Source organism: Pyrgilauda ruficollis, unplaced genomic scaffold (assembly GCF_017590135.1).
Source record: "Pyrgilauda ruficollis isolate IOZ18807 unplaced genomic scaffold, ASM1759013v1 scaffold4, whole genome shotgun sequence".
In the NCBI taxonomy this organism is placed as follows: domain Eukaryota; kingdom Metazoa; phylum Chordata; class Aves; order Passeriformes; family Passeridae; genus Pyrgilauda; species Pyrgilauda ruficollis.
In genome coordinates, this window is record NW_024525489.1 from 23240672 (window position 1) to 23258074 (window position 17403).

At 49.0% G+C, this 17403-nt stretch overlaps 2 protein-coding genes across 3 annotated transcripts; one reads left to right on the plus strand and one right to left on the minus strand.

The window, feature by feature from the left end:
- Positions 1-480: 480 nt before the first annotated feature.
- On the plus strand, positions 481-11677 carry GALM (galactose mutarotase). Its single transcript, XM_041476899.1, has 8 exons — positions 481-1040; positions 1573-1727; positions 4464-4670; positions 6043-6124; positions 7077-7218; positions 7312-7486; positions 7965-8076; positions 11244-11677. Exons 1-7 carry the CDS (start codon positions 845-847, stop codon positions 8040-8042), a joined length of 1035 nt encoding a protein of 344 aa, XP_041332833.1. The 5' UTR covers positions 481-844; the 3' UTR covers positions 8043-8076; positions 11244-11677.
- LOC121358588 (serine/arginine-rich splicing factor 7-like) lies at positions 10973-17230 on the minus strand. Of its 2 annotated transcripts, none has more exons than XM_041476901.1 (8): positions 17031-17230; positions 16723-16899; positions 15760-15834; positions 15568-15669; positions 14915-14968; positions 12818-12862; positions 12210-12245; positions 10973-11281 (listed from the first exon to the last, which is right to left on the minus strand). In XM_041476901.1, the coding sequence occupies exons 1-8, from the start codon at positions 17213-17215 to the stop codon at positions 11227-11229; spliced, it is 729 nt and encodes a 242-aa protein (XP_041332835.1). In that variant the 5' UTR covers positions 17216-17230; the 3' UTR covers positions 10973-11226. The 2 variants fall into 2 exon arrangements, with proteins under 2 accessions (XP_041332835.1, XP_041332834.1); XM_041476900.1 differs by lacking the exon at positions 14915-14968 and adding an exon at positions 15159-15212.
- Between the last annotated feature and the right edge of the window lie 173 nt (positions 17231-17403).

The window sequence follows — 17403 nt, forward strand, 5'->3', positions numbered from 1 at the left end:
GGCTGTGTTGGAAATTCAAATTTAACAACCTCTGGTTGACCAATTGAGTTTTTTTTGGTGGGAGTTATTGGTTCTTTGAACAAAGTTTGAAAATGGACCCTCATAGAAATACAACCACACCAAATTGTAGTGAGGTGCTCTTGTGCCTTGCACTAGAGAGGTCAAAAACGTGCACGTACATTACTTAAATGTTGCCGGGGTTTTCCCCGCAGACTGAAAATACCTGCAAAGACAGGCAGAAGTCGGTATTTCAGAAGATGATGATTTTAATGGAGTCTGGGTCAGAGCCACAGCTTTGATAATAGCACCCCGGCCAGCAAATGCCCCGAGCCTGATTTACAGCACCATCAGCAGGCGCTGCCTTGTGCCTCTTGTGCAGGGGCTAAGGGAGGGCACAGGGCAGGAAACAGCATTTTGTCGTGCCGCGCTTTGCACGGGCCGTGGAAGTCGTGTCGGTGGGATGCAAGTGGGTGAGAGAAGCTGCTGGCAGAGATGCTTCGGCCCCCGAATTTGCGAGGTGGCGGCTGGGCTGCCCGGCCTGGCAGCGCCCGCAGCCTCGCTCCCTCCCCTCGGCACCCTTCCCGCTGCCCCGGCATCCTTCCCGCTGCCCCGGCCAGCTCCCGGAGGCTGCTGCCCCGCGGTGACACCCCGGGATGTCCGGCGCTCCGCTCCGCCGGGCACGGGGCGGCTCCGCCCCGTACAAGAAGCGACCGACGGTTGTTCTGCTGCCCTTTGGAGCTGGGAGCGCTCCTTTGCCGCCGCCATTGCTTCTTCGTCCTCAGCGTCCTTCCCCGGCAGGGCTGCGGCTCCCGCCGGAGGTGCCGGTGGCCGGCTTTAGGGAGCGATGACGACGGTGCGGAGAGAGGCGTTCGGGCGGATGCCCCCGGAGGAGGGAGGCGGAGAGGTGGAGAAGTTCGTCTTAGAGTCGGACAGCGTGAGAGTGGAGATCCTGTCTTTTGGGTGCATCATCACCACTCTGGAGACAAAAGACAGGGATGGGCAGTTTTCAGATATTGTCCTGGGATTTGACACTTTGGAAGGTGGGTATTAATACGTTTCTTTGAAAAAAAAAAAAAAATTTAATAACCCACAATCAAGCCGTATAACCGGCACTTACTGATTTACTGCCACACTGCCTGACCGGCTCGTAAGGCACCCCCCCGGCCAGTCATGGGCTGAAGGTGACTGTTAGAAACTGCTCTATCTGTGTCTGCACTACCAGATTCCTGCTGCCTCTCCTGGGCTCGGTGGGGGGTGTGGACCAGGGACACCGGGGGTGGCAGTGTGCCACTCTGTTGGGGCAGCTCTGAGTCATTCCTTAACTGGCAGTGACAGAGGCCTTTTCTTCGAATCTACAAAGAATACAAGATCCCATCAGGCTGTGTTAATCAAAGATGCACATGACTAATGAGCTGTGTGTTCTGTGAAACTCTGGGATTGCTGTCACCTATTTAGCACTGGAGGGAAGCAGGAAGAGACACCTCTGAGTCCATAAGCAGAATGGGCAGGTCCTGGAGACCGCCCATCCCGTTCCAGTGGTTCTGTTTAACCATGTGCTGTTTCTCTGGGCAGGTTACACGGCGAAGCACCCGTTCTTTGGTTGTGTTGTGGGCCGTGTTGCCAACAGGATTGCGAACGGGAAGTTCAGCCTGGATGGGAAGGAGTATCAGCTGTTCGTCAACAAGGGGCCCAACAGCCTGCACGGAGGAGCCAAGGGATTTGACAAGGTGAAAATCCCAGTGTTTCTGTCAGCATACAACCTGTGGGGTTATGGCAAGAGCGTGTGATGTCTACACCCCTGAACCCTGTAGCATTTTCAGGTGGTTACTGAGTTGAATCAAGTCAGAAAGTGCTGTGAGTGCAGAAACAGGGGGAAGTGAGACAGATCCTGCAAGCTGTTGGGTTGGCTTGTCTTTGCCTGAGTTTGCAGGGCTCACTTATGTCATCCTTGGATGCCGAGCAGAGGGTTGCTGTGCTTCCTCTGTGACTGCAGCCCTGAGCCTCATGAGCCCCTGAGTTCTGGCAGGGTTGTCTGGGCAAGGTGCTGCTTCTGCACAGCCTAGGTTGGGACATGGCAGTGGGGACCTACCCTCAGGAGCAAGGGAGGCTCCCCAGGCACCAGCTGCACCACCCTGGAGTGCATCAAGGAGTTGTGCAAATGTGCAAAGAAAGTTTCCTTGGGAATAGTGGTCTGTCCATGCAGACTCATTTCCACCCGCATCTTCATGGCTGTTACCTGCCCTTAGCTCCTCCCAGAGTCAAAAGGACAAGGACAAGGACAAGTGAGTTTGCAGAAACTTACCATTGTTGCTTGCCTGTGACAGCACTCCTGAGTAAGGTGAGAGCAGGGTGGTGCTGCAGGTTCGGTCATTGCATTGCCCCGTTTGGTGCCGCTTTCATCCTGCAACACGTCCCCAAGGCTCTCACTCTGACTCACAGCAGAGGGGGATTTGATCAGGCCTGCAAAATGCCCCAGGATCCAGGATCACTGTCTCTCTTTCCCAGCCCTCCCCTATGACCTCCTGAGATGAAGCAACCTTTCCCTGGCCTCAGGGCACTCAACTTTTTCTCTGTCCTCCCAAGAGCTGCTGTCAAGTCAGGTATTTGTGTAGAGATGGTAAGAGCAGTGGAGGATCTCTTGAAAGCCTTGCTCCGTTGCAGAGCAGGCTCAGAAGTCTCTGCATTCCTGAAGCCTTGGGTGTTGTTGGATCAAGTGCATTTGTAACCAGCAAGTAGCTGATCCACCATTTCCCCCAAAGAGCACGTGAATGTGCTGGTGCAGCTGCTTTCATGGGGTTAATGGGATTTTTTTGGTGAAAGGAATCCAGGCTGATGGGGAAAAAAGCCAGGGTGCCTGAAAAAAAAAAAATCACAGTGTGAACTGGCATCAGGTTGGGATGAAATGCTTCTCAGCAACCTTAGAAAAAAGGGAGCACTGGGGATAGTTTGGCTGTTGTACCCCCAAAGAGGACAGTTTGGTTGATTTAAAGTTTCTTTATACACCCTGACACCTGTGATTTGCAGCTGAAAACATGCAATTCTTCACACCCAGGGCTTCCAGGCTGTCTTCTGCAGGCAGGGGATGTGGTCTCTTCTTCTGCTTCTTCACCTTGCTTGCTTGCAGAAGTCTCACCAGCTTGCTGGGGACAAGGTAGTGACATCTCCCAGCCAGAGCTTCATGTCCTCTGGCCCACAGGGCACGCTTGGACACCTGCCCAGGACCCCCTCCAGCCAGGAAAAAGTCACTGTTCAGAGGCAGTGAGCCCTAACTGGTCATCCCTAACAAAAACCACATACTGGCATTTGGCTGTGATTATCTTGGTTATCTTCTGAGCTTTTCCTGATTTTGCAGATATCAGTGCTGCGGTCAGCATGTGGTCTGATGAGAGCATCTTGCAGCTGCACTTACAGGGCTGCAGTGTGTGACCACACTGCTGGGGGATTTTTGAAAATAACTCTCTTATCTTAGAAAAAAATAGTGATACCTGTATGTTTCCTGGACTTTAATAGGTTTTTTTCAAAGAACTTAAATAGAAACTTGTACTTAAAACCGGCAGCATCCTTACAGTAGCCATGGGAGGTGCAGTCAAACTGCACACTGTGTAGGAGGGCCTACTCTGCAGCCAGGTGTATTTGTCACCCTCAGATTCTGTGTTTGGTGAAAATGCTGGCTTTTGACCATGCCCCATGTTGGTGATTTCTGTGTAGGACACGAGAGGGATTAACTCAACAGCATGGAGCTGGCCCCTGTTTCTAAATCTTTATTCCACTTTGATTAGACAGTAACTATTCCTCAGGGAAATGTGAAGCTTCAGAGAGCCTCTTGTTGCACATCCATCCTCCCAGCATGAGGCCATGGCTGGGGCCAAACAGGCTGTCTGGGCAGCTGAGTACAGTGGGCTGGCTTGCTTCCCTTGCCAGCATGTTTGGCTCCAAGCTGAGCACTGGTGCAGGCTGCTGGCAGGCACAAGAACCAGAGAGGTCCCAGCTCTCTGGATGTGTCTGACAGTATATCTGCTACCATTTAACCCAACCCCAGCCCCTGGGCAGGAGCCCCCTGCATGTTCTTACACTGTTCTACAAGTCAGTGCCTGGGTGGCAGCTTGTTGGTGTTGCACATGAGAAAATCTGTGGAAATGGGGATAAGTCCAGCTGCAGGACAAAAATCAGACTTGTGGACTCTCAGGCATGGCATAACACAGGCTGGAACAGACCCCTGTCAGACTGCCAAATTGCCTCCTTTGTTTGGCTGCTCAGTGGAAAGGCTTGTTCCCTGCTGGTGGTCCTAGCTGACCAAGAGCGGGCTGGTGCTTGTGTTTTCTTTGGAAAGGTGATTGAAAAAGCCTTTGTTTCAGTGCAACATCCCTTGGGTGCCTTTTGTCCCTGGTTTTAGCCCAGCCTGGGGCAGGAGGGAAGGGCACTGTGTTCCCATCCCTGTCTCACCAAGGCCATGCTCCATGCAGTTTCTCTGGAGCGCCGAGGTGCTCCCAAATGGTGTCCGCTTCTTCCGGCTCAGCCCCGACGGCGAGGAAGGCTACCCTGGTGACCTGAAAGTCTGGGTCACCTACACCCTTAGTGGCAAGGAGCTGGCCATCAACTACCAGGCCCAGACCAGCAAGACAACCCCCATCAACCTGACAAACCACGCGTACTTCAACCTGGCAGGGCAGGTAAGTGCGGGATGGGCCCCGTGGAGACAAACTGTGCAAGGCAAGAAAGCCTGGGGACCCGTGGGATGGTCATTGGCACCAATGTGCTGGTCTGGGGACCCATCCTGGTTTTGGGGATACAACAGTGAAGGTTGTCTCTGTGCATCATGGGCTGCATGCAGGAACAGGAACCAATCACGTGGATCACAGCTGAGGACACATTGTCTCAGGGCTTCTTCAACAGAGACACCCAGCTGAGCATGCTGGTTCTCCTTTTGTGTGCAGCTGGGGAGTTTTGCTCTCTCCTCATCCCTTGGGAAGATTGAGGAGGAGGTGCAGATCTGGCATGCCCTAGTGGTGGCCTGGCATTTCTTAGCTGTGTTCTGTTGGCATTTCTGAGAGGGTGAGGCAGGTCGAAATCAGGGCCTGGAGTGGCAGCACCAAAATACCCAGGTCAAAATGGGCAGAACAAACAGAGAAAGGATGTGAGATAGCCAGGATTGAAGACTAGCAAGGTTGCAACAGCAGCATGCAGAGGGCTCCCCCACACCTGTACAGGGTCATGTCAACCACAGAGACAGTGAATTGCAGCTGTGTTTTAATATCACAGTTTATAACTGGGCTTGGAGGAAAAGGATCTGAGAAATAAAGTGTTGCTGGGCAGAGCCATAGGATAATAACAGTGCAGTCACACTTGGATGTGAGACAAAGGCCCTTAAAAGTGTTTATGAGAGACAACTCAGCCCCTCTGAGCAGGAGCTGTGCCCAAGCTGCTGCCCTGAGGATGGCTGTGCAGTTGTTGGTGCTGGTGCTCCCAGGGGTGCAGCAAAAGCAACACTTGCAGTGTGCAACTCAGGTGTGTTCCAGAGGAACAGGAGACCTTTGGGCACGAAATTGCTGCTCAGATTAGATAGTGACCTGAAGGCTCAACTTTGAGCCTGCTCCCCTTCCAACCCAGCGGATTCCCTGCCAGCATTCCTAAGGCTGTGGAAGAGGAGGAGGAGCACACCCCTGCAGCAATGCAGATGAGACAGGGGGATGGGTTGTGTTTCCCCTTGCTTGCTTCCTTCCCCTTCTCCCTGCTGCTGTGCGCTCAGTACCCAGCATGTTTTGGCTAGTCAGTCTGCAGGGTGGTGGCCCTCAGTGAGGTACAAGTACAGATTGATGGCCTCATCCCTGTGGGATTTACAGCTCCTAGGGCCCATGAAGGTTTTTGCCTAGGCTAATACCTTTGTTCTGTGCCCAAGATTAGGGTGGAATGAGGGCCAGGAGGTGCTCCAGGCACTACCATATCAGCTGGGGCACCACTGTGGACTATCACTTCACTACTGTGCTTAGGGCTGTTTGAACAGAGGCTGCAACAGGAATCCCAGCATTTCCCATCCTCCTGCAGGGCTCCCGGGATGTCTATGACCATGAGATCTCCATTGAAGCAGATTCCTACCTGCCTGTGGACAGCACCCAGATCCCTACTGGTGAGTGGTGTTTGCGGCACCAGGTGGAGGTGTTCTTTCTGAGCAGTGTTGCTGGCTGTGGGCAGCAGCACTGCCTGGCAAGGGGACACACCAGCAGCCAGGGGACCGCAGGCACAGCAGGGTCCTCACCTTTGGGTTCAGTCCCACTGCACATGAGCAGGGTGGGCAGAGCCAGGTGCTGGTAACAGGTCCATCACCAGCCCCAGGGAGCAGGCAGGAGCAGCTGGAAATGGGGCCAGAGGCACATGGGATGTGAGGCTGTTTTGTGGATCCACCCAGGAGACAAGCTCCCTGTGGCACCTGCTGGAGTGGATTCTTTGGTCCAGGTGGCTTCTGCTCAGCTTGATGTGCCATGCTTGTGGACAAATAGGGGAAGAGCTTAAGGCCATACCCAATCCAGTGCCCACTTCTCCCTGCTGCTTTCACCATGGAGCTGTTTCACATCTTAGTTGTGGCCAGCTTGCTACCCGTCCCTTTTGCAGTTCCTTCTTGTGTGGGTAGACTTAGTCTTGGGGTGAAAATAAGATTGGTGCAATTATTAAAGACAGACCCCTACATACCCCCTAAATACAGCAATACCTGCTGTATTTTATGTAAGTGCCTGAATTGGAATGGTTTCATTTTTTTTTTCAAGACATTTATTCTGCCCTCCGTGCAAAACCCCTCATCTTTGGGTTGGGGTGACTGTTTTGCACTGTGCTTAGTATGTCCTGGGGTTGTTTGTACTGCTTTATCACAGGGCACTGTATGCCCATAGCAGTCTTAACAAGGACAGGGGAGAAAATGCTGGGTTTGTACATATACAAACTTCATGTGTTTTCTTGCTCCTTGTCTGTGCTTTGTCCCTGCTAAGTACAGCAGTGTCCCCAGAAGCTGCCAGCTATGCTGGGGAACAAGGTAAGGTTTGCTGGCATGTGGCTGAGTGGCTGAGCCTGCTGTTCCCCTTGCTTAGGGGAGGTGGCCGCCGTGCAGGGCACTGGATTTGATCTCCGGAAGCCTGTGGAGCTGGGCAAGCACTTGCAGAAGTTTCACCTGGATGGCTTTGACCACAATTTCTGCCTGCATCAGGGACAGGATCGACACCTTGGGGCCAGGTAGGCTGGGTCCTTTGCAGGAGTTCCCATCCCTGGAGCCAGAGGGTGCCCATTCAGCCAGTCCCGTGTCATCCTCCACTGGCATCTCCGCAGGGTTTCCCACCCCCCCACCGGCAGGACCATGGAGGTTCACACCACCCAGCCTGGCATCCAGTTTTACACTGGGAACTTCCTGGATGGCTCCCTGAAGGGCAAAAGTGCTGCCACATACCCCAAGCACTCAGCTTTCTGCCTGGAAACCCAGAACTGGCCTGATGCCGTTAACAAGGTGAGCTGTCCATTCCCCTCCCACGGGTTACTTGGGTCCTGTGGCAGGGGACATACCCCCACCACCTTCCCTGTTTCTGGGCCCTAAATGTAGGAACAGAGTCTCCTTGTCAAGGGAGCACTGCAGACACCAGAAGTGAGGCAGGCACAGGTCACAGTGGCTTTAGACAGGGGTCAGTCTGTGCAGCAGGGACTGGCCCTGTGCAGCCCAGCTTCCCAAAGGTGTGGGGTCTAGAGCAGATGGCCCCACTGGGGCCTTGCTGCATCCTCTCATATCTGAATCGTTCCTCACAGCCTGGATTCAACCAGCGGTGGGACTCACCCACTCAGCCCTCTGGCAAGTGGTGGGTGGTTACACACTGCTGCTGGAAATGGCTGGGGGGAGCTGTGGGAATATGCTTTGGGAAGAACAAAGAGATACAGCCGTGCTTCCCACAGAATGTGTTCACAGTCACTGATGTGCTGCTGCTTCTCCCCAGCCTCACTTCCCCAGTGCCCTGCTCCGTCCGGGTGAGGAATACAACCACACCACATGGCTTGTGTTCGGCACTGCTTGAGGAGGAGGGCTGCTGACTCCCAGCACTGAGAGGGGTAAGTGCCTCCAGCAGCTGAGCCAGAAATCCTGCCAGGTGCCAAACAGAGCTTTCCAACTACCCTGGGTGATGCATCTGATCTGGGAGCCTTTATCCTCCTCTGTGGTTTCCACACATGGTTTCTGCTGGCTTTAGCTCTTATCACCATCTCTGCTGCTGTCTGGTCTGTGCCAAAGTCTTACACTCTGTCCAGCTTCTCACCCTGGGCATTGGGTTTTGTTTTGTAGTAAAAATGCACTGAAAACACCTTGTTTAGGGGCATGACATCACAGCTCCAATGACAGCAAGGGAATATCTAGTAATATTCATGTGGAGCACGTGGGAAGGCTGATGCAGTTGTGGTTGTTTGTTACAACATCTGTTTCTTCCATCAAAGTGCTCTCTTTAAGTGCTGTGCAGTGCTCATGCAGGATAGCTTTGAGGAGGACTGTGTGTTGTATTTCTTACAAGCATACTGGGATTATCCCAGATGGCTGCCCTAGGTGCTCTGGTTAAACTCCTGTGCTGTCTTGGTTCCTGAAGTGGGCACACGTATTTAGTCCTGAATACACAACTGCAGGAGAAAACCCATCATCCTAACACTGTGTTTCCACATGAAATCTCCAAAGCCCTGTATCAGGGAACTATGTGATGAAAACCTCCATGTTTCCGAGGGTTCCAAAAACTTGGCACAAGCCGGGGATGACAGGACTATCTTATTAGGGAGCTGACAGCCCACTCCCCAGAGAAACAGGCAGACAGTCCTTGCATTAGGCACTGTGTCCCACCTTCTCCTGCCATGCTGCTGCACCCAGGGCCTGCAGCACTTCACCATACTTCCTCAGCTGCAGAGGTGCAGGAATGCCCTTGCCCCCAGGGGAAGTGCCTGGCCATTGGGCTTGCAAATGTGGCACCGAAAAGACAAGACAGGCCCACTACTCTCCTGCTGTGCACAGGTCATATTGTCTGTGAGGGCTGGTATCCCTTGCAGAACAAAGCCCACCAACAGGGAACACCAGGTGGCAAACCAAGGGAACCCCGTTTTCCCTGAGAGTGGGTTTGCCCACCACACCGGAGACCTCAGATACACTTCCCTTGCCCCCCACCCCCAGCCAGCCTGTGTGGGGTGTGCACATCCTGCCCGGAGGCACAGCAGCACCAGTCCCGCAACGCACCCGTGTCACGGCATCTTTTCCGACTGCTCACAAACACTGCATGGAATTTGTGGGGAAATCCTACCAAACTCAAGCCAGAGCTCAATTTTGGACAGCACAGCTGCACAAAAGCACAGATGCCATCTTTGTCACTGCTCCCCCTCTGCACCTTACAAAGTGCTGGCTGTCTGCACCAGCAGAGCCCTGCTCCTTGCTCAGGTTCTCATGTCTGGGTTTAGAGGAACCCCAGCCCCCCTAGAGACCCCAGGCTCTTCTGCTCGGTCTTCCAGTGTCTCTGGGTACTGAAAAACAGGTACCAGTAGAGCTGTCGTGTCAGTCTGCAGGTTTATTGTGGAGCAGGTTTGCCTTGAGAGTACAGAAAAGAAAAGGTGATGAAATTCCAGAGCAGCGGCGTACCTGTGCCTCTCACCAGGTACACAATGCACAACCAGTAAAATATTCCAAACACGTAGCACAGGCTTCAGGCATTTGGGCTAAGCCACTGCAGGGTAACATTTGTGTCAGCCCTGCCACAGTGGGATTTGGCGAGTATGGGCAGAATCCACCAGGAACACCAATGGCCATGGTGAGCCCCAGAGAGGATCCAGGCACAGCGAGGACCAGGAATAAAGGCCAGAGGATGCTGCAGCAGAACAGCACCTTCAGGATCTGGACTGTTGACTCATCCACCAGGAAAAGCTCCATGCAGACATTAACAGGAAATCTGTTTCTTGAAACCCATGTGTTACCCCACGTGTAACAAAATCATCTTGTAACTTTATTTAAGCTGTTCTGCTGTGGTTTACACAGTGGAAGCAAACTGCTGATAGATTTCATTGGAAGCCCAAACAGGCCTGGCTTTCCATTTCAGTGCTTACTTGCTGCTGAAACTGGCCTTTATTTCTGCTAGATAGCCAATCCCAGCAAAAAGAAAATAGGCTTTTCACCCCTCTGCCTACCAGTTTTTTGCTCACAGTCCAACACTGTTGCCAGTCCCTTGCTGTGATCTGTGCTGAAGTGTTTTATCATGCAATTCCTTCATACAAAATGAGAACAATTTGACACACCTATACACAAATAATGATTGCTGCAGGTTGTGTATTTGCTGTAAGAAACTGGGATCATTCAACAAAGCCATCTCCAGGATATGGGCTGCTTGACAACCATACCAGCTTCTATGAAGCAGGTTAGAACTCCTGAGGGCAGCTATAGTCTTTCATTTTAAGGATCTTCCCTCAAAAAAGGAAACACGCCTTGAGGTATTTTAAAAAGTTTTCTTTACATCAATAGCCCAAGGAACTAAAAAATGCAACACGTGAAAGTAGCAATTCTCAAATTATTAATAATTGCTATTACCTTTAAAGCTTTCTGCAGATGTTATTTGCTTAAAAGATGTGTTTTGGAGGAAAGTTTATCCTTAGATTTTTGAGGCATTTGGTATCAACAGTCAAACACCAGAGAATGAGCTTTGCAGAATAAGCAGATCAGGCAGAAAAACAAATGCCGCATGAGAAGGGCATATGCAAATTTTTATCCATTTGCAGACAGAGATGGATTTTAAATTCCATTTCCAGGAGAACAGGAACTGATCCTTTCACCAAAGACCACTCAACAGCAGATGTGAAAAGTGACTACCTTGAGAAGACACCAGCTGGGATCAGTGATTCCCATTTTAGACATTTTTCATCCACGTTACATGGCACACAGCTAAAATTACCCAAACATTAACAGAAGCAGCAGGGTTACTACAGAGAAGTTTTAGTTAAAAATACACATTTTATTTCAATGTGCCAATAAAAAAGTCCCACATTTTCATATCACAGGAAGTTAATTCATACAATAAAAAGAGACCTGTGCTAGTCTATTGGTGTGACTAACTCAGAAGACCCAGATCATGCCAAATTTTAGTTGATATACTCTTCTATCTACATTCTTACATTTACAAAGACACCACAAAATCCCTTATAATAATGTAAGCAAAATAACTTTCTTCCTAAAAGATTAACTTCATAACTTTAATCCATTCTTTCAGGACTTGCACTTCGTTGAGGGCTTCCTGATGGTGAACGGCTGAAAGGAAAACAATCCACAATTAACATTTCAGTAATTGCTTGGGAATCACAAATACAGGAAAAAGCAACAGGAGTATACCAAGACTCTGGCTCCCTTAAGCACTTTTTAAATAAAATAACCAATCACTACTGACAACAGTTAATGGGTTGATGATCTGGAGATAACACTTTTTTTCTTTACTGTTATTTTTAAAATGAGATCACTGTAAGGCCATCCAAAGGGTATTACTAATAGTGACCTCCACAGGGGCAAGATACTTCTTCACTGTTCCGATACAGCAGCTTGTCAGAACCTATCAGGGTGATCACTCAGCATTTATGAGCACTTTTTCATGCCCTTGTGATTGTTTGACACTAAAGTTGTAGAAATGAACTATTAAAGAATTCTAAATAGGGAAAAAAATGCTGCTGATTCTGTCACTCCACATATTCTACACATTACTCTGTGCATATACACAGAGAGAGAAGACTATTTACTGACTTACTGCAAAAGAAAAAATTATCTAACAGCAGTGAACATAACAGGCCTGATTTTTCATTCCTGACTGCTGTGCCAGGGTACTGTACCTTCCTGGATACCTTCCTCAATGTCAATGTAGCTTTTAATGAGACTGAAGGCTGATTTCCTACATTTATTCTATGCTTTAAGCTCATGAGTCTCTGTGCAATAAAACTGTCAGTGAACCAAAGGAACAGGGGAGCAGACAACAACAAAACACTGCTAGGTAACCCTGAGCATTTATCACCACATATACACATTACCATATAAAAAGCCTCAACCACAACATTAAGGCTGTGAAAGAGATCTCAGCAAAATACCTTTCCAGTACTTTCCTACAAGCAGCAAACTCCTCAGCAGAGTTCAGTGCAGACACTAAAATGCCAGCTCTGTGGAGTTTATGCTATTAGTAGGGAGACCAACGTACCTTCTCTTTGGAGACGGTGACCGGGACTTTGACCGGCTGCCAAAACAGAATAGCATCAATGCAGCTTAAATGTCAACTTGGTTTTTATGTTTAAAAAAACCCCAACCTATCAGAAAGGAAATCACAGGAATCTAGCCAGGTCTTTCCAATGGTAGTTTTCAGATCAACTTTTACTCTGACAGGGATTCTCCATTTATTTAGCATGGAGATGCATTTGAAGCAACTTTCTTCAGCAGACAAACAGAAAAACAAGGGGTGGTACTAAGGTGAGGCTTTGAGAAAAGCAACGTCACCAGACTGCTGTTTTATGAAAAGCATTAACAGAGCCCAAGGTCTTTATCTGATGGATAGAAAAATTTAACAACTGAGCACAAAGGCACCAAAAATTAGTACTATGTTGGAAACAACAAAAAGTTAATGAAAACCCAGAGACAGGTAAGGTACGCATTCCAAAGAGCTGCAGAGGAAATTCTATCATTTCTGTCACATCACAAAGAGATTAGCTGGGGACCCATGTTAGGGGGCTATTTTTCTAAAGGACCAGGCTCTGTTAATCATGCAAACCTAAATTTGAGGTGCTACTGCAGGCTCTGTGTGTGCGTGCTCACCTCTTAGCTGGCGAGCCAGACTTTGATCTGCCATGAGACCTGGACCTGCAAGAAAAAACACAGCTCAGCAGGGAAACAGAACAGGTTCCCACGTTTGGGACAGCAGGATTCACACTCAGTGGATGAGCACTGTCATGCTGAATACAGAGAATCCTTCAAGTTTCCAGGGTTTTGCCTGCTAAGTTTCTGAAGTCTTTTTACATGGATGCTGCACATGTTGCTCTGTACTTTGGTCCCTAGCTGATGACCAGTGTTTGCTGATGCAGGTGGCAGGAACACAGGAACAACCCAAATCCTGACCAGTATTTTCAGAGAGCTAATAAAAAGCCATGCTCTAAACTTGCAGGTTTTATTAGACCTGAGCAACATCTGCCACTGCAGCAGCCAACAGCTCATTCTTAGAAGTATCTTCTCTGTGAAGTTCACCTTATGTATCCACTTACTTCAAGTATTTTTTTTTAAATGTTTGAACTTAATCCTTATGAAAAAAATGTGGAAAATGTCCACCTTTGAGGCTGCTGCACCACAGGAACACTAATACTGCCTGAAAGCCTCACTGAAATTTTGAGATCCCACGAGAAGTGTTCTACATTCCACATCCAGGGCTTTCCACAACAATTTCCAGATGCATGTTGTGACACTGTCAAACCAGCAAATGTCATGTACTCATTTAGTCTACCTCATGAACCCAGAGCCTGTCTCTGGGTACAATGCATTCCTTGGGCTCTTCTGTAAAAAAATAATCTTTCAATTACATAAGCACAATTCTTCTGCCAGTTCTGGCTAGTTGTACATCTCTAACTTCCTATGCCTCAGACACTTAATCCCTACGTACAATGCAAAGTGTCACACAACAGTCCAGAAATGTCACTACAAGTATCCTTTACCCTGCAGAAAACCAGCATGGTACCAAAAAGAGAAAACAGTGGTGGTAAAATCAAGATGTTTTCCTCTTTGAGAGTCTGCTGCCTGTAGCTGTTCCTGGCTCATCACTGACAGTGCACAGTGATAAACCATGATTAAGTCATGTTGGAACAACCAGTACTAAGATTCGACATGGTTTAGCCACAGGTGTACCCAGCCAGAGAAAGGCACTGCTCTACTGCCTTGGGCAACCTTCTCTCTTTATCAGTTTCTGGACTATTTGTGTGAGTTTCTACTCTTAATTAAGCTATCTGGTCTTCATCTCTCCTTTCCTCTAAAACTCCCATCATTGCTTGCTGTCCATCCTCAGAAAATGCCACCTTCAGCTGTGGGCTTTTCCACCTGCTCCCTTTAGCTGAAGCTATCCGGTATTTTCCTGTGTCTCTTCATGGTTGACTGTTCCTTGTTTCAAAGAGCAGCCATTAAAACCGGCACAGCAGGCACAGGGATAGCTGGGCCATAAGCAATTCCATATCCAGAGCAGAATTTCCATTTACTGTTGCTCTTGTCGAGGACACCCAGCCAGTCCTCCTGCCAGGACAAGGCTCCATGAAGCACAGGCTGCACTTACTTACTAGCAAGTAAATCTTAAAGGAACAAATACCATCCTGTGTTCCTTTAGAATGTGACTGTTACTCCTGTGACATGCTTATTGGTACACAGTAATTCTGACAGGTGTTTGTCTCAAATCAAAATCAGCTCCTGCAGATTGACACTGATACTCAGCGGAGCTGGAATTGCAGCTGTGACACTCAGGACACCAGCAAGCCCTTCAAGACTTGCCTGGCTGCAGACAATAAAACATTAACACACTACTGGAAGGCTGTTTTGCTTTTTCAGAAAAATAATGGGAAGAATCCAAATCCTGTGTGTGCTACACAAAGGAAAAGAAACTTTTGAGATTAATTCTACATTTGTTAGCTGTTAATGCAACCTGATCAAACCAGTATTTCTGATGACTATGGTGACCTAGATGTTAGTGATGTGCAAAAGAATAAAAAGAAGAACAATCTGCTTCACTGATTTTTAAAACTACAGACCCCTAGGTTAGTGGAGGGAAAACACATCTTTAATCTGGAAAAAAAAATCTTAACAGTTGTTGTTAGGCTCTCTTAACTTGAGAGCCTAACAAGACTTCTAAGCAACTTTTACCAAGTACCTATAGTCACATACCTGCTGCGGGGCCATGTAACAGATCTCGATCTAGATCTGGACCTTGATCTAGACCTGAAATTAAAAATTGAGATAAATTAAAAATAAATAAAGAAGAAGTGACCACAATTACAGCACTATATAAATTAATGTCTACATATGACATTGTCTACATTAAGACCCCTGGAAAAAAAAATCTTAACAGTTGTTAGAGAGCCTAACAAGACTTCTAAGCAACTTTTACCAAGTACCTATAGTCACATACCTGCTGCGGGGCCATGTAACAGATCTCGATCTAGATCTGGACCTTGATCTAGACCTGAAATTAAAAATTGAGATAAATTAAAAATAAATAAAGAAGAAGTGACCACAATTACAGCACTATATAAATTAATGTCTACATATGACATTGTCTACATTAAGACCTACATGATCATAGACATATATGATCATTAGACATTTTACACAAAGAAATTCAGTCATGGTAGACTGAGGTCTCAAAACTCATTAGCATGCCTGTGAATTAAACCAGGATTATCAGAAACTTTTAAAAGCATGCTGACTCACAGAAGTCAGCATCTTTTGAAACCTGCTATCCAGTATCTTTTGGAATCTAATTAAGACAAGAAAACCCAGCACAAATAAATCACACAGAAAAAATTAGTACTAATTACCGTGATCTCTTCAAGGAACCCGACCGGGACCGACGGGGAGACACGGACCTGGACCTGCGAGGAGACACGGACCTGGACCTACGATAGGAAGCTGACCTGGATCTGCAAAGAAAGCAATTCCAAGAGTTGTTCAAGTGCAGCTTTTTCGAGGCAAAAGAAGGCAACAGGGATAAAAGACAAACTGAAACACACCTCCTACCACGGCTGCGGCTGCGTGACCGGGAATACCTTCTTCCTCGGGACCTCGAGCGGGATCTGGACCGGGACCTGGGTTGAGGTTAGAAAAAACAGGTATCAGCAGACAGCTGCAGCACCCAGCACCTGTGAGGCCCTGCTGAAGTCAAAACTTTTTTCAGACAACTAAAGAACTAGCATCTGTCAGTTGGAAAAATGTCTGGGCCTACTTGTCTTGAGCATTTTTACTACCTAGAAAAATGTTAAAAGCTGAATTACATTGCAGAATTACATTAGAATAGAAAACACTGTAATGCGTATTTAAAATAAACCTTGCAAGTTTGCAGGTCGACCCTCTTTGGCCCAAGGTCTAGCAGATCTAGACGATCTAGAAGTATCTATAGGCGAGCGCTGCATCTAGGTAGGTGTTCTCTTCAATCTAACGACGATCAAACTGACAGCCCAATGAGCCAGGGTGAGGCTTGATTGACGCAAGAAGATTTTTCTAGGTGGGAATGTGGTCAATCTGGTGTTCCTCTTTCTAAACCGGAGGGGGGCCCCAATTGAAAGCCAAATTTACTGTTACGGCGGTCACCGTCTCAAATTTTCTGCCCTTAAAGAATAAGGTGAAGCTACGTGTAGATGGCTCGAGGGGATCTGGCCTCTTATGCTGATCACCTCAAGGTCTAGGAGGATCTTAAGTGTCGGATTTGCAAGGCGCCTCAGCATGAAATCTTAAGGCTCGTGACATTCTGAATCAAGGCGACTGACTCAAACGAAGAAACCTGAAAGGTTTTGACCAGGTTGATTATTAAAATATTAACATTTGATAGAAATAGCAACAAATTGTAATATACACCTATACATTTACTCTAGCGTTAAATTTTAAAGAAAACTGGTGTAACATTGTGTTCTTTGCTAACAAGAACTACACAAAAGCGAGCTGGCGAAGCAACGCGGCTGCCCCGGCCCCGCACGTACCTGCTCCTCCTTCGCCGGCTATAGCGGTGACAGTCATAGGCATAGTGGCCTTTCTCACCACACTCATAGCATCTGTCGTTGGGGTCGAAGGGGCGCCGGGCAGGGGGCCGGTCGTAGCGGGAGCGGCGCGGCATCCCTGTGGATACTTCCACCCTGACCCTGGAGCCACAGATCACCCTGCAACGAGTCCACGAAGGGCTGGGTTAAACTTTTCCGTCCATGACAGAACTACAAAAGCATCGGGACCAGCGAGATAAACCCCGATTCTCTCTCAGAAGCCTCGGCAAACACGCGAAATGGACACGTACTTTCCGTCAAGTCCACGGACAGCATCTTCAGCATCCCGGGGGTCTTCGAACTCCACGAAGGCGAACCCCTGTCCGCGCGGCCCCTTTCCCGCCTTCAGCGCGAGCGCCGCGCGCCCGGCCGCGCGCCCTCCCCCACGGCCGCTGACGCAAAATGGCGGCGGCGACAACGGCGGCGGCGGCCGCATCGCCTTCCTCCCCCCACCACCGACTCCCGCCAGCCGCCAAGCTCCCCGCGGTAATCGCCTCTCTCCCAGACCCGTCTCGCCTTCCCGCCCGCGCAGCCGCCCGCCGCCCGCGACCCCCGGGAGCTCTCACCGCCTCCATAGCGGCCGTAACGCGACATCCCCACGGCTCCGCCGCCCGCGCGCACGCG